We start from the raw sequence: 13,282 nt of genomic DNA, 5'->3' as shown, positions 1-13,282 counted from the left end.
TTAAAATCAAACATACTATGCTTACTATGAATACAATTCTAGCTTCCACAATTAGGTGTCCAGATAGATAGATAGATAGATAGATAGAGAGATAGAGAGATAATATAGCAAGAATGATGAATATTCATGAACTTTTAAAGTGAAAGTCTAGTGATGTAAAATGCCGAAAAAATGTATTCGTGTGAATCATGACTCAAAAGCACATGTAGGTGTTTCACTGAAAAATGAAAATGTGTCACGAAGCCAAGCTCCCAGTTCTCTGCGAGTTGCTGACATAATCATGCATCGAGTTTCCACAAATAGCTTTAAGCAACAAAGCACCATGTCACATGCTTTGTTTGTCACTTTTCTCAAAAATATCACTAACCAAAGTTTTTACACCATTGTGTCTTAAATGAGCAGGTCTCTACACCTTTGATGATGGTGATTCAGCTCCACTTGTAATGTATTGCATATTTGAATGTGCTTTTTTTTTTTTTTTTTACATTGCATGAATGTCCTGATTTGACAAGTACTGGAGAAGTTCTCCCAAGATCGTGAGCTGTATGAAAGCTGAAGCTGCATCACTGCACCAATTGCAGACATAATGACACGAATGCTCTGTGGACATAACAGTTCGGCACGCAATGCTTTAATTTGCCATGATTTCTAGGCAGTTGGTTCGGGCTTATCATTGTCATTTGGCTAATGGCCTCTTCAAGTCTAGCACTACACTCTCTGATCACGTTTCATCAAATGCCACAAAAATTTGTTTTTTCCATGCTTCTCAGTGCATGAACAGTAAAGAGCCTCAAACAAAGCCCTTTCCTTTATTTGAAGCGGGAGAAAAATATTATTTGATGTAGTAAAGTGAAAAACAGTGGGGGCCCGGCAGTGCGTCTTTATTGAAGAAAGAACTACAGAAAAACTCCTCTACAACGAAGCATGTGCAAAAATACCGAAGTAAAAATACCAGAAACCGAAGACCGGCTGAAAAGTATGTCAGTAAACAAACCACAAGAACAGCTGAAAGGGTGAAGAGCGGCTCCTCAGAGAGACCTGACTCTTATCGTTCACAGTGCCGTTTAAAATATTCTGTCACATCACCAGTTTGGACCACTTATGTACCATTTTATACAATTCTCAACCATGAACAATATTAAAGGATTAAGCCACTTGTCTCAAAGGTTCACTTCTTGGAAAGTTCAGTGCTGGCTTAAGTACAACCATAGTGGGTTTTCTATACAAACATTTTTAATTTCTTCAGCACATTGAGTGAAAACACATAAAAGAAACATGCTATTTATGCCTGTTTCCGTTTCTTATTCTTTTGCAAATTTTAAGAGAGGGTGCATGATTACGTCACATGAGAAAGTCTCTGCCAGGACATATGGCTAACTGTCAACAAAGGTGTATTGCAGCATATTGATTTTTTTTTTTTTTTTTTTTTTTTTTACTGCAACTGTTGGTCCTGACTACCAGTACAAACAACACTACATTCTTCTAAAATCATATAAAAATGCCAATTTAAGGCTGTAACAAACAACTTTAATCAGCTAATATTGACATTGGCGTACGGCACATGTTGCTGGTCTTCAATGGTGGCTCGATCGATCTGTCTAGTATGAATTAGCCACTAAGCTAGCAGTATTATTTCATCTGCATAAACATGTTAGACTTCAATGACACTGCGCACTTTCTTGCTGACGGCCTGACACTTACTGGTCCTACTGATCACATTTGAACAAACCATGCTGTCTCAAATATGGTCTTTCAGCCAGCAAATCAGTCTCATGGACAACAATTCTTGGGAGAAACTTGAAGGAGGAGGCGGAGGAGGAAGAGGAAAGTAGTGTGCTGCTCAGCATTGTTGAAATTGAAGTTAAAAAATGTTCAATGTATAAAATGTGGTCATATACAGTAAAATGGAAATGTTTTATTTAGTCTTCTGTGCTTATCATTATTTTTCACCAACATTAAGCATCTATTTTTCCCAATCAAGTACACTGTCACAATTTTCCATATGTAAGGTCATCATTCTCGCTATTCTTCAGTCATCATCATTCCCACAGACTGATTGGTTCTCATAAAATACGACTGCCCTCATGCACCACCCTTCATCAGCTACTGCATCTCCTTTTCTGTTGTCATTTTCCTCTATGGTCCCTTTGCCCTCAATCCCTTGCTCCTTTCTCGGTGGCGGGGTCACAGGCGCCGTCCTCTCCACTGGAGCCAGAGTGACGAATGGCGACGCGGCACTGCCAGTGGGCTGCAGCGTAAACAGTAAACAGAGAGTGGGTGGAGGAGGAAAGTGGTGTCATAAGCAAAGTGAAGACCAAACTAGGGAGCGCAGCGGCTTGCTGCAAAGGACAAGAAAGGTCAAAATGTCTTTTTCCACTGCAATATTCAAGCGCCCTGTAATGAAGAGGAGTATTTACCCAACACGTAAAGCAAATTCATGACTGACGCACTTGGGTTCAAATCGCTAACATGCACCCTCTTAATTATGCTTATCTTGGGTGTTATGTGAGTTATTAAAAATGCATTAGGCTCCAGCTCAATTATGATCTGCCAGTTGTGAATAATACATCGTTAATTGGGGGTTAATACAAATATCGCAAATTGTTTGATTGCGTTTGAATCCCCAGAGGATGTGCCTGCGGAGAGTGAGTGATAAGGAAATCATTAAGTGCATTAGCAAGCTGCTCGCATGGCCAGCTGTGCCTATCTATTAGCGGCAAGCAAGTGACAACACAAGATGCTTGGTGATGGACGTGACAGCGGGCCGACCTTGCTGGTACTTGTGGCTTATGTTATATTTAAAGAGCATCCTCTCACTTTCTTTTGCCCCTTCTCCAAGCTGCCATTGTTTGATACTTACATAAGATTTTCTTTCCTCTCCTTGCCCTGTCTCAGTAAATCATTTCCTCAGGGCGGGTCGTTAGCATCATGCGACATCGCCATGTCTGACATCACTTCGCCGATGTGCCAATCCAGGACGACAGCAGCGCTTTAAGAAGCCTTTGAGCTCTCCGGGGAGAACACAGAGAGAATTTCTCCCCGTTTACGCACCGTCTTGGTGACATTGTGAGGATTCTGGGTCAGGCTCAGCAGGTGAAGTCGCTGCAGCGTTGCAGTCGCCACCTCGCTCAACATTCCGAGTGATATCGATCATGTTAATTGTTGATCGCTTCTGGCAGCATGCTTGGGGGGCTTTCATATGGCAAGGATAGTCCAGGGCCCTCTGTGAGAAGTAACTAGTCATCCAACCGTGACAGACGGGGTGAACCTTGGATCGCTGGCGAATCAATCAGGGTTGTATTAACTAAGGCTATACGTTCAGACAGCAGAGCTTTAGACTCAATTCTGATGTTTTTGTAAAATCGATTTCTGTGTGAGGTCCTTCAAATTTCCAAATAAATTTGTGACCTGTATGTGACCTGTGTGTGAATTATAAATGGCCCAAAACTGTCCCACATATTTGCTTGCTCGCTTGCTGTAGACATCACCGTTGAACAGGGCTCAGTAAACGACCAATTACGGCTCATTTGCTTTCATAGTTTGGTCATGTGACCTTTGCAAGCTGACCTGTGATTGGCCATTAAATGAGCAGTGAGTACGATGTCATTTGCAGTTGACAGCAAGTGGCAAAATATGGCTGCCCCTTGAGATGGATAAAACGGTGGATTTTGTTGTTAAATTCCTATTGTACAAACACAATATTCATTTTAATGCTGTGTTTGGATCAGTGGGGCTGAATAGAGCATTTTATTGATGTTTTATTTTTTTTCGAGGGGGTTGATTTGTTATTAAAAAGGACAATATACAATGTTAGATTTTCGATACAGTTTATTCTTTTTATTTTCCATGTTGATTTGGCTGAATAGCTAAAAGCCAATGGTTTGTTTATGTTAAGCTTTTGATAAAAGATGAATGAGCTCTTCTGCCATGGTTTGAGGACTAAGCAAATGTGTTGGCGGTTTTCTGCGTTTCAGGCAGACTGGCTTCTGTTTTCTGGAAAACAATCACTGTTCATGTGTTCACTGTTCTAGTTTCAGACTTAGCATGAAATTAAAATGACTGTTGCTGGGTTCCAAGTCACAGATGCACAAGACACATTTGGCCAGCTTTGCCAGAAGTGGGACAGACGATAAATAACCGATGAACTTTGGATCAATTTATCGCTTCAAGGTTGTCAGTTGCACAGTGACGGATTTTGTTAGGGAACTGTGTGTGAACCTCCTCATCATTCAGTGTCCCCATCACACTTCTGCTACCTTCACCATATCAGCACCTGAATATAAAAGTGCAAAGTTTTTGTGGCTACTGTTACTGATGCACACTAAAGTCATAACTCTATGTCAGTCCTTTAAGGATGAAAAATAGCTTTTGTAATAACTCCAAAGAAACAATGGGAGTTGTAGGAATAAAGCGGCCCCACAGTGGGTGTTCCAGCTTTATTATTCCGGGCTTTTCACTCCTCTAGCTTGAGCCTGTCACGTTGTTAATGACGGCACTACATCACCGGATGCAAGTGACACACGAGCACCGGAGTTATTTGAGAGGGAAATTTTAGATGTGAGACACAGCTGGGCTTGTTAGATTTTGCCCTTTGGAGTGAAACGCGCAACGGCTTGACATGTAGAGGTCATTGTGGTTCAACAGAACGTTGAAACGTCCAAATAGACTTTTATTAAGAACACCGAGGCAATTCCACTTAAGCAGACATTCTTTCGTAAGGAAAATTACCTATTTGAAAGATGTGAGTGCCTCTAATCAAACCCAAATGAAACATGATAAATTTGAAGCTCCAAATCAAGCCATCCTTACATATGTATTTTGGATAGATAGATAGATAGATAGATAGATAGATAGATAGATAGATAGATAGATAGATAGATAGATAGATAGATAGATAGATAGATAGATAGATAGATAGATAGATAGATAGATAGATAGATAGATAGATAGATAGATAGATAGATAGATAGATAGATAGATAGATAGATCGGCATAGCTCATCTGACAACTCAGTGAAAGAGTGGTTAGCATGTCCGCCTCCCTTTTAAGGGACCCTAGTTCAATTCCAGTTGGCTCCGGACTGCTTGTGTGGAGTTTGGATGTTGTCCCTGAGCACTCCTTCCTGGACACACTAAACTGTTACTGTATAAGTTTTAATAATGTAGGATTTATGTAAGCATGTGTACTGCAGTAGTTCGACATCCGAGGAGTGCCCATGGGATGTGCATTTACAGTTAACTCATCTGTCAGACATGCAGGGAACCTTCGCAGCACGTCTCTTTGAATGCTTTTTTTTTAATTTATCTTTTTTTTTTATGATAAATGCACTGAGGGCGCGATAGGAGACGCGTGAAGTGGCGAGGAATCACTGTATATATATATATATATATATATATATATGGTGATCTCTAAGTGCCCCCTTTATAATACATTTACAGTCTTTGCATTTTTTTTGTATGTGTAAACCTTCAAGTCTTAAAGAACTTAAATTACTTTTGTTAGTAAATATAGCGGTTATGCACAAAAGAATCCCCAAACGCAACTACAGTCCACTCGCATGCCAACCTTAACTGAACTTTAGAAACTTTATACCATTATTTTCCAAAGGTTTTACTGGCCACGTTAATTGCTAATGCTAATCTGTTCCAACACAGCAGCCCCTTGCAGCTTTGCCTGTGATTGTGCCGCGACTGCCGCTTCACAGTGGTTCTTTTGCTAAGGAACTGTCTATCCAAGTCATTAGTTGACAATCTCGGCGTGAGGTTGGTTGTTATGTTAATTAGTCCCACTGTTTCATAACAGCGGGACGCAAGTGCAAAATGACACGTTTTCAGAAACAGGCATAGGGCTAAAGACTTACATGCTTGTTTAATGTCATACTTGAGAGGCGGGCAGGCACTGGAGACACACAACTATATAGTTGTATACAAGACACAAAAAAGTCAGCTTTAAAGTTGACATATAGTACTGTATATGTGAGTGATGCCCAGCTAAGTAAAACCAAGCTGCAATAATCCAAAAGTGGTGTTAAAATAACTGTGAGAGATTTAAGACATAAGCGGTTGAAATATAATTCTGTTTTAGACCCCAAAGACAAACACAAAAGCAGCACATAAGGTTGTCTTTGACTTTTCCCATAATACACAGCAATGTGAGACACAGTTTGTAAAACCACTTCAAACAGAGCAGCAGACAAGATAAGGAAGAAGAGGGAACTGTAAAAATCATATTTTTGGGTGAGAACAACGAGACCCAACCTGGATGTTGTGACGCACTTACAGCTTCAAAGGAAAATTCAGATGGCAGGTCTGAAAAAGCTTATGAATAAAATTACAATGTTGTTGTTAAATTTTACCAGATTTTTTTGGGACAGTAGGCACACGTCAAACCTTTTTAATTTCCGATTATCTAATGTATGGACGTTGAACTGAAGATAAATAAAGCTTGACACATTTGCTGTACTGGTTTTTGCTTTCTTAACCCACCGGTGCTTCATAGCTAGAGCTGAAATGATTAATTGATTCATTAACAACTAATGGATTATCAAATTTGACTATTCTAATCCTCTGAATTGAAGTTTCACCCCAGTAAATGTTGTCCTATTTGTGTAGCCCTCCATGCAAGCAGACTTATAATCTTTGTGTTGTGTCAAAGAAATAATAAATTTGAAAAGATATACCTTTACTTTTGAAAAAAGAAACGTTTCTCTTCTTGGGTTTTTTTTTTGTGTGTGTTACAAGCCAAACCAGTAACTGAATCTTAGTTCATTTATGTTTATTTCACTGGGAAATTGTGGTAAGGTCTTGTTTTAAATAAAGGGATGAAAATTCAAATTTTTAATCTGATTTAGCGATTAATTGACAAAAGGAATGGCAGATGAATCGATTATAGAAATAATCGTTATTTGAAACCTTGCATATAAGAAACCTGGTGCACCTGAAAACCCACCGTTCCTGATAAATGGGAATTTCCCCAAATAGGTAAATTCAATAAGATTTAAATTAATAATTTGGTGTGCTTTATGTTCCAAAAAATGTGTTTTTTTTTATCAACATTTTCCAGTGTAAAAGCAGATTGCTGACATACTTTCTTAATCTACAGTGTCTCTCTGTTGTAGTGGACATGCTGATGCAGACTGGCTAAAACGAACAGTGTCTGGCAACGTTAGGGCGTGCGCTGCCCAGTCATGGGATTATCTATTCCGCGGGGCTCTCAGTACCGCAGCGCTCCCTGGCATAACCGCAAAGAGTCTTAATCTCAATCCCCAAATCCCCTGTTCTCATCTGCGCTCTCTTGCCATGCAAAGACATGAAATAAGCGGGCTCACTCTGACAGTCTGACCGCAGTCGTAGTGTTGTCGTTCTCAAAATCATTCTTAAGACCAGTTTTACAGGTTTTCTGTCTTGTCTCAGCATCAAAGGCATTCTTTCTCTGTCTTGTCTCTGTCTCGGATTGGACAGACTCAAGATTTTTTGTCACGCTCGGCCAAGACCACACAACAACTACTGCTCTTATCAGTGAGAAATTGAAACAAATGTGAAACAAATTCGCTTAGATTTGTTCCTTTGTAACTATTTCACTACTGTTTTGCTGCAAATGCAATAAAAGAAAATATTTATTTTTTCTGATTTCTGTTGGCTCCGATTGATGCAGTCTTGGTCTTGCTTCAGTCTTGACCTCCGAAAGACCCAAATTTTGTCTCAGTATCAACCTCCAAATATCTTGGTCTTGTCTCTGTCTCAAGTCTCTCTAACCGCGAAGCACCACATTTTCAGCCTCAAAAACATTTGGGCCAAAAAAATGTATTTTCAGTTTTTGGCCAAAAGGCAATTAAAACTGGAACAAAAAGTCTAAAAACTGATATTTTGATGGCGTGAAAAACAGCAAACATCTGTCTGAATTTCCCATGATCATACAGGAGAAGGAGTGGAGAAGAATTAATGTTAAGGATTTGAGCAGGTTGAATTAAGATCACTGTCAACCTTCCATTTCTTTCCTGGAACTAGCCCAAAATGATCAATCAAGAAAGACAAACAGCATGACGTCATATGTCAATAGCAACACACCAAAAAATACATGGGCATTTAAAAAAAACAAACGTACTCAATCACTGATTAAGGACGCTAAAAATGTGTTCATCAATCACGCTTTCATCATACGATGCAGATGCAGCAGAAGTCTCAAGCCGCAGCGCAACCCGCTAACTGTGTATATGGTTCATTCAAATGCAGTTGGACATTTAAGGAAAGACCACGAAAGGAGCAACACCACATAACAGGCATTGTTGCAAAAGCCAACTTCAAAATAAATACACCAAATAATACATGCAGGACTATGCAATAGCCATAGTAGGATTTTATTCTGAAGTTGGCCTTAGCTGTGTTACAAGAGTGGCTAGCTTGTGTCCTTGCAAAATTTTCATTGCCAACACATCATAGACAACATCAACATATGGCCATAAAAAAAAAAAAAAGTCATACTCAATTGTTGATTAGGGAAATGCTCTGAAAACGCAAATGGATTACACTGCCATTGTATGATACAGGACAAGCCTCCAGCATTAGCATTAGCTGCTAACTATGGTGTAATCAATTGCTTCAAACTCAGACAGAAAGTAAGTCCATCAATGAATAAACCATTATTAATGGAAAATGTTTAAATAATGCAGCCCCCCATCAATCAATTAAAGCGGACTACATCAAGATCGATGGGGTGAACTTACTTTGATTTTTTTTATTACTTAATTACAATAAATGGTCAATACAGTCACTAATTTTACCCAATCAAATATCCTGGCATCTGTCTTGCATCCTACGGTTGGCATGTTGTGAAAAAAAAAGACTAAATCTGCCATTGTTATATTTAAATATTATAACATTTACCACAAAAACAGAAACATTTTAAATGTGTGTCCTTGAAACAGGTGTTAAAACACCCAACAAGAATAATCTTCAGAGCTATAGTATGCAGTTTTATTTCATTTTCATCAGTCGTTTACAGACCTGTGAAAGACGCTGCTTGGGTTGTTACAGTCCGTTCCCAGAGTTGATTGACTGTGGAAAAAGTTCCATTTTTTTCCACAATTCGGGTTTCTCATTTTCGAATTTCGGTTTTGGCCAAACAATTTCATTTCGGTGCGTCCCTACTCTCTAGTCCCAATAACGCGTCGGTCCCGGTTGGTGTGATCTTGACTAGTACACTACAGAGTCAGGCCACTTGCCCGGTACATCCAGGGTCCACGTCGGGTCAGCGCCTTCAGTCACTCTAACACACACAAGATCAGCATCTCTGTTTGCCGGCAATCAGAGCGGCCTTAGCAGGGGAGGGGGATTGCGGGGCGCCCGGACCCCTCCGCGGATGAGTCAGTGCTGCGAGCGAGTCATGAGTCATTTTTTGTTGAGACTAACTGTCTCGATGTTGTGGCCTCCTGGAAATTGTTTGTGGCAGCCCAGCAGGATGGAGAAGGCCTTGCGAAAATCTGCATTGAAGGCATAGATGATGGGGTTGAGGGAGGAATTAGCCCAGCCGAACCACACGAACACATCGAAGGTGGTGGGGCTGACGCAGGGGAAGGCCTGGCCGCCGCTCGAATGCTCGCAGAAGGGCACCATGCAGTTGAGCACGAAAAACGGCAGCCAGCAGCACACGAACACACCCATGATGACGGAAAGCGTCTTCAGCACCTTGGTCTCCCTCTTGAAGGTCATCTTGAAGGAGCTCTCCGAGTCGGCGATGCTGGAGCCCCCGCCCATGCTGTCGTGACGGTTCTTGGCGCTCTCGGCCGCTCGCTCCAAGGCCGAGATCCTCCTGATTTGCCTTTGAGCGATGCGGTAGATTTGGGTGTAGGTGACCAGCATGATGGCGACGGGGATGTAGAAGCTAATGAGAGAGGTGGATATGGCGTAGGTCCTGTTCAGGCTAGAGTCGCAGTTCTCCGACGTGACGTTTGCTCTCAGGAAAGATGAAGGGGGAGAGGAGAGCGAGCCGAAAGACGTCGATCGGGCCTTGTGCCAGTTGAGCTGCACTGGAATGAAGGAAATGAGGACAGACAGCGTCCACGCCGCGCTAATCATCACGAACGCCACTTTGGGTGTCATCTTGCGCTCGTAGCGAAAGGGGCTGGAGATGGCCCAGTAGCGGTCCAGGCTGATCACGCACAAGTTGAGGATGGAAGCTGTGGAGCACATGATGTCGAAGGCCACCCAGGTGTCGCAGAAGGAGCCGAAGGGCCAGAAACCGGCGATCTCGCTCACCGCCTTCCAGGGCATCACCAGAATGGCCACCAAGAGGTCCGACACGGCCAGCGAGATGACAAAAAAGTTGGTGACTTTGGTGCGCAAGTGGCGGAACTTGGTGACGGCCGCGCACACCAGCGTATTGCCCAGCAGCGTGGTGAGGATGAGCAGCGAGAGGAAACAACCGGTCAGGACTCGACTTGACGAAGCCTCGTCCGAAGAACCGCTCTCGATGGCCGTTGTAAAGTTCGTCGCATCCATCCCTGAACGTCTCATTCAAGTCATGCTGTTGGGAGACGGCGACATCGTCGTCGCGCGTTAACATGTCTCCGGGCTTCCCTGCCGCCGAATCACTTTATCTTCCGATAAATGATGAAAGAGGCGCCTCTCAAGGCCGAGCGGCTCGGGGAGCGGTTGGGGCACTTGGACTTGGAGGATCAGATTTGACATAGTTTTAGCTTCACTGCTCTACAGGTAATGGTAATTCAATTCCTCAGTGTAACCAAACCTCTGCAGGTTCAGAGATCAGTTCTCTGCTTGATGAGGTCATCAGCCAGCCTGTGGACCGACAACATCAATGAAATTACACTTGGTTGTGCCCAAACATTCACACAGACCGTTTCGTTCTTGCCTTAAGACGACAATGTTCAGTTTATAAAGCACCCTCTCATTCAGTGTGTGTGTGTGTGTTTTTTAATATTGTTATTATTTTACATTCCCTGAATTGTATTCTAACACAGTACTTTATAAACATGATGAAGAAATATTGATGTCAAAACAGTTTTAGCTTCATGATTTTTTTAAAGTAAGTGCCATTTGCACAGATAACAGCTTTGCCCATATTGGCATTTTCACAGTTTTCAGGATGATGTTGACTCTGCACTCTTCACAGCTGTTGATGTGAATTTTACAGCACTTGAATTTAAAAGTGTTTCCAAACTTTTGATCGGTGCTTTGGAGCAGTGGCTTTCAAATGTGTGTACACAAAGATTCTCCAAAAGGGCTCATTAAATTTTAACAGGAATTCTTCAGAATTCAGCGAATGTAATATTTTTTAATGCCATGACAGGAACAGTGCATTTTTTTCAAAATGAGAGCAAACTAATTGGAATGTGATGCAACTTATAACCAAATTGCGTTATAGTGACTACTTTGCAAAACATTAGATGCACGTTTTCATTTCTGACATGATTTTTTGGCAGATGAGCCACAAATAAATTAAAAAAAAGATGTTACAGGATCTATCTTCTGGAGTTGCTGAATAAAACTGATGAATACAAAAAACAACAAATGTAGTTTTGATGTTTTCTAAATAAGGCATTTGCTGCACAGTTCTCTGTTTAAGTCTTTTTTCCCCACTCAAAAAACCTTGTTAGGGAGTGCTTGGCTGAAAAATATTTCACATAAACGTTCTCAGCGGAAAAAAGGATGAGGACCACTGCTGTAAGTCAATGAACTGGCAACTTAAACTCAGTCAAAATCGAGAAAAGGTCTCTTTTTAATTAATGACTATAGTCGATATTCCTGCTGACAAAACAATAATTAAGTGCTACTTGTGGACCTGTTTATTATCAATAATGATGTATTGATGAATAAAGACAAGAAGCAATGAACAAAATTGCTTTTGTAAACGTCAGATTTTTTTTTTCTTCTTCTTGTACAGTATATTCAAATTCATTGATTTCTGTTTCAAATAATTTGGCTACCTCATTTAATGAAAATTAGGAAAGTAAAACACAACAGTCCAATGCATCTGCATGCAAATTCCTGCCACAATAATATTAACACGTGTTTTGATCTCACTGACAGTTTCGACAAAAGTGAGCATTATCCTTGCACATAATAAGGAACAGCCTGTTACACTGCACTTATTTGAGTGCATGGACATCTAATGAAGTGTCATTTAACAACAACATAGTGCACAACATTAAAGATCCCACATACCTTCATCCGCATCCTCTTGGAATCGTTGGATTCATGGCTCAAATCTAGTACAAAATATAGTAGTTTCTTCCAAAAATCTTCCGCGTCAAGTCCGCGCTGTCACCATCCGCGACCCCGCTCGTCCTTAACACTCCCGCTGCTTGAACGTAAATAAGATCCAATATCGCGGATTGAGGTCTGCGTGCTCCCGCGGCTTCAGTGCATCTCTGCGGACAAGCACAGTGACATGTGCGCTCTTTCACACACTTTTTTTCCCCCCTCTTCCTCTCTCGCGCTCTCTCGCAGGCACGCTTGTTGTCTGCTGACCGCGTCCCATTTAGACACGGGGGAAGTCGCAATTAAAGCATCCTCACTTTGCCTTCCCTTTTTGTTACATACATAAAAACATAAACATTATACACGCATATATAAATGTGTGTATATTTCTTTTTTCTTTGACCAAGCTAAATGTGCTGTACAGTTTAGTTTAAATTAAGATCCAGGTGGCATAACAGAAATCAGGCCAGCAATCCAGGTAAGGAGGGCACTGGCTCACTGTCGTCCTCTTGCGGACAACTTAGTCAACTGCATTAAATAGACAGTACAAATGAAACAGATTGAAGAGTCGTTGAGATTTCATGATTTTACTTATTTATTTTTTATTTTTTCGCCACAATGATATAATTCTCATTGCCGCATGACAAAAATGTCCATAATGTCATTTTAAAATCCTAGCGATATCAGTTGGCATCACGGCAGCACTGGCTTGCTTTATTCAGTGCGTTGCATTGCATCGCATAATGGAATTCGGAACAATCGTGACATACCAGCTGTCGCCCTACATCGATGCAAGTAGTGATGGGAGCTGGAGCGACAGCTTTTAGCCTTTTCCTTCTCAAGCATCCACATTACAAGCAGTTTACAAGATTGACCATGAGGGCAGAGGAGTGATGCAAATAAGCAGGGCTAAAATTAGAACAATAGCTTACAATATATCTTAATCTTCCGTTTGGCTTTCATTTTCAGTACAAATTACGCACGACAGTTAATTTGCATACAGTACAGCAATTTTGCATGAGAGAGTGCATGCTCGTGTCGCTTTACAATATTTACACTAATTAGTG

At 41.1% G+C, this 13,282-nt stretch overlaps 1 protein-coding gene across 2 annotated transcripts; it reads right to left on the bottom strand.

Moving 5' to 3' along the window:
- Positions 1-1,436: 1,436 nt before the first annotated feature.
- On the bottom strand, positions 1,437-12,509 carry LOC148413821 (D(1) dopamine receptor-like). Of its 2 annotated transcripts, XR_015867664.1 has the most exons (3): positions 12,180-12,509; positions 9,003-10,793; positions 1,437-2,248 (listed from the first exon to the last, which is right to left on the bottom strand). XR_015867664.1 is itself a non-coding variant. In XM_088431918.1 (2 exons), exon 2 carries the CDS (start codon positions 10,509-10,511, stop codon positions 9,387-9,389), a length of 1,125 nt encoding a protein of 374 aa, XP_088288044.1. In that variant the 5' UTR covers positions 10,512-10,793; positions 12,180-12,509; the 3' UTR covers positions 5,850-9,386. The 2 variants fall into 2 exon arrangements, 1 of the variants encoding a protein (XP_088288044.1); XM_088431918.1 differs by lacking the exon at positions 1,437-2,248 and having other exon boundaries at positions 5,850-10,793.
- Positions 12,510-13,282: the final 773 nt, after the last annotated feature.

Source organism: Hippichthys cyanospilos, chromosome 13 (assembly GCF_059441005.1).
Source record: "Hippichthys cyanospilos isolate Australia breed blue-spotted pipefish chromosome 13, RoL_Hcya_1.0, whole genome shotgun sequence".
Lineage (NCBI taxonomy): Eukaryota > Metazoa > Chordata > Actinopteri > Syngnathiformes > Syngnathidae > Hippichthys > Hippichthys cyanospilos.
Note: the sequence above shows the minus strand (reverse complement) of the source record. Positions and strands in the feature narration are given on the sequence as shown.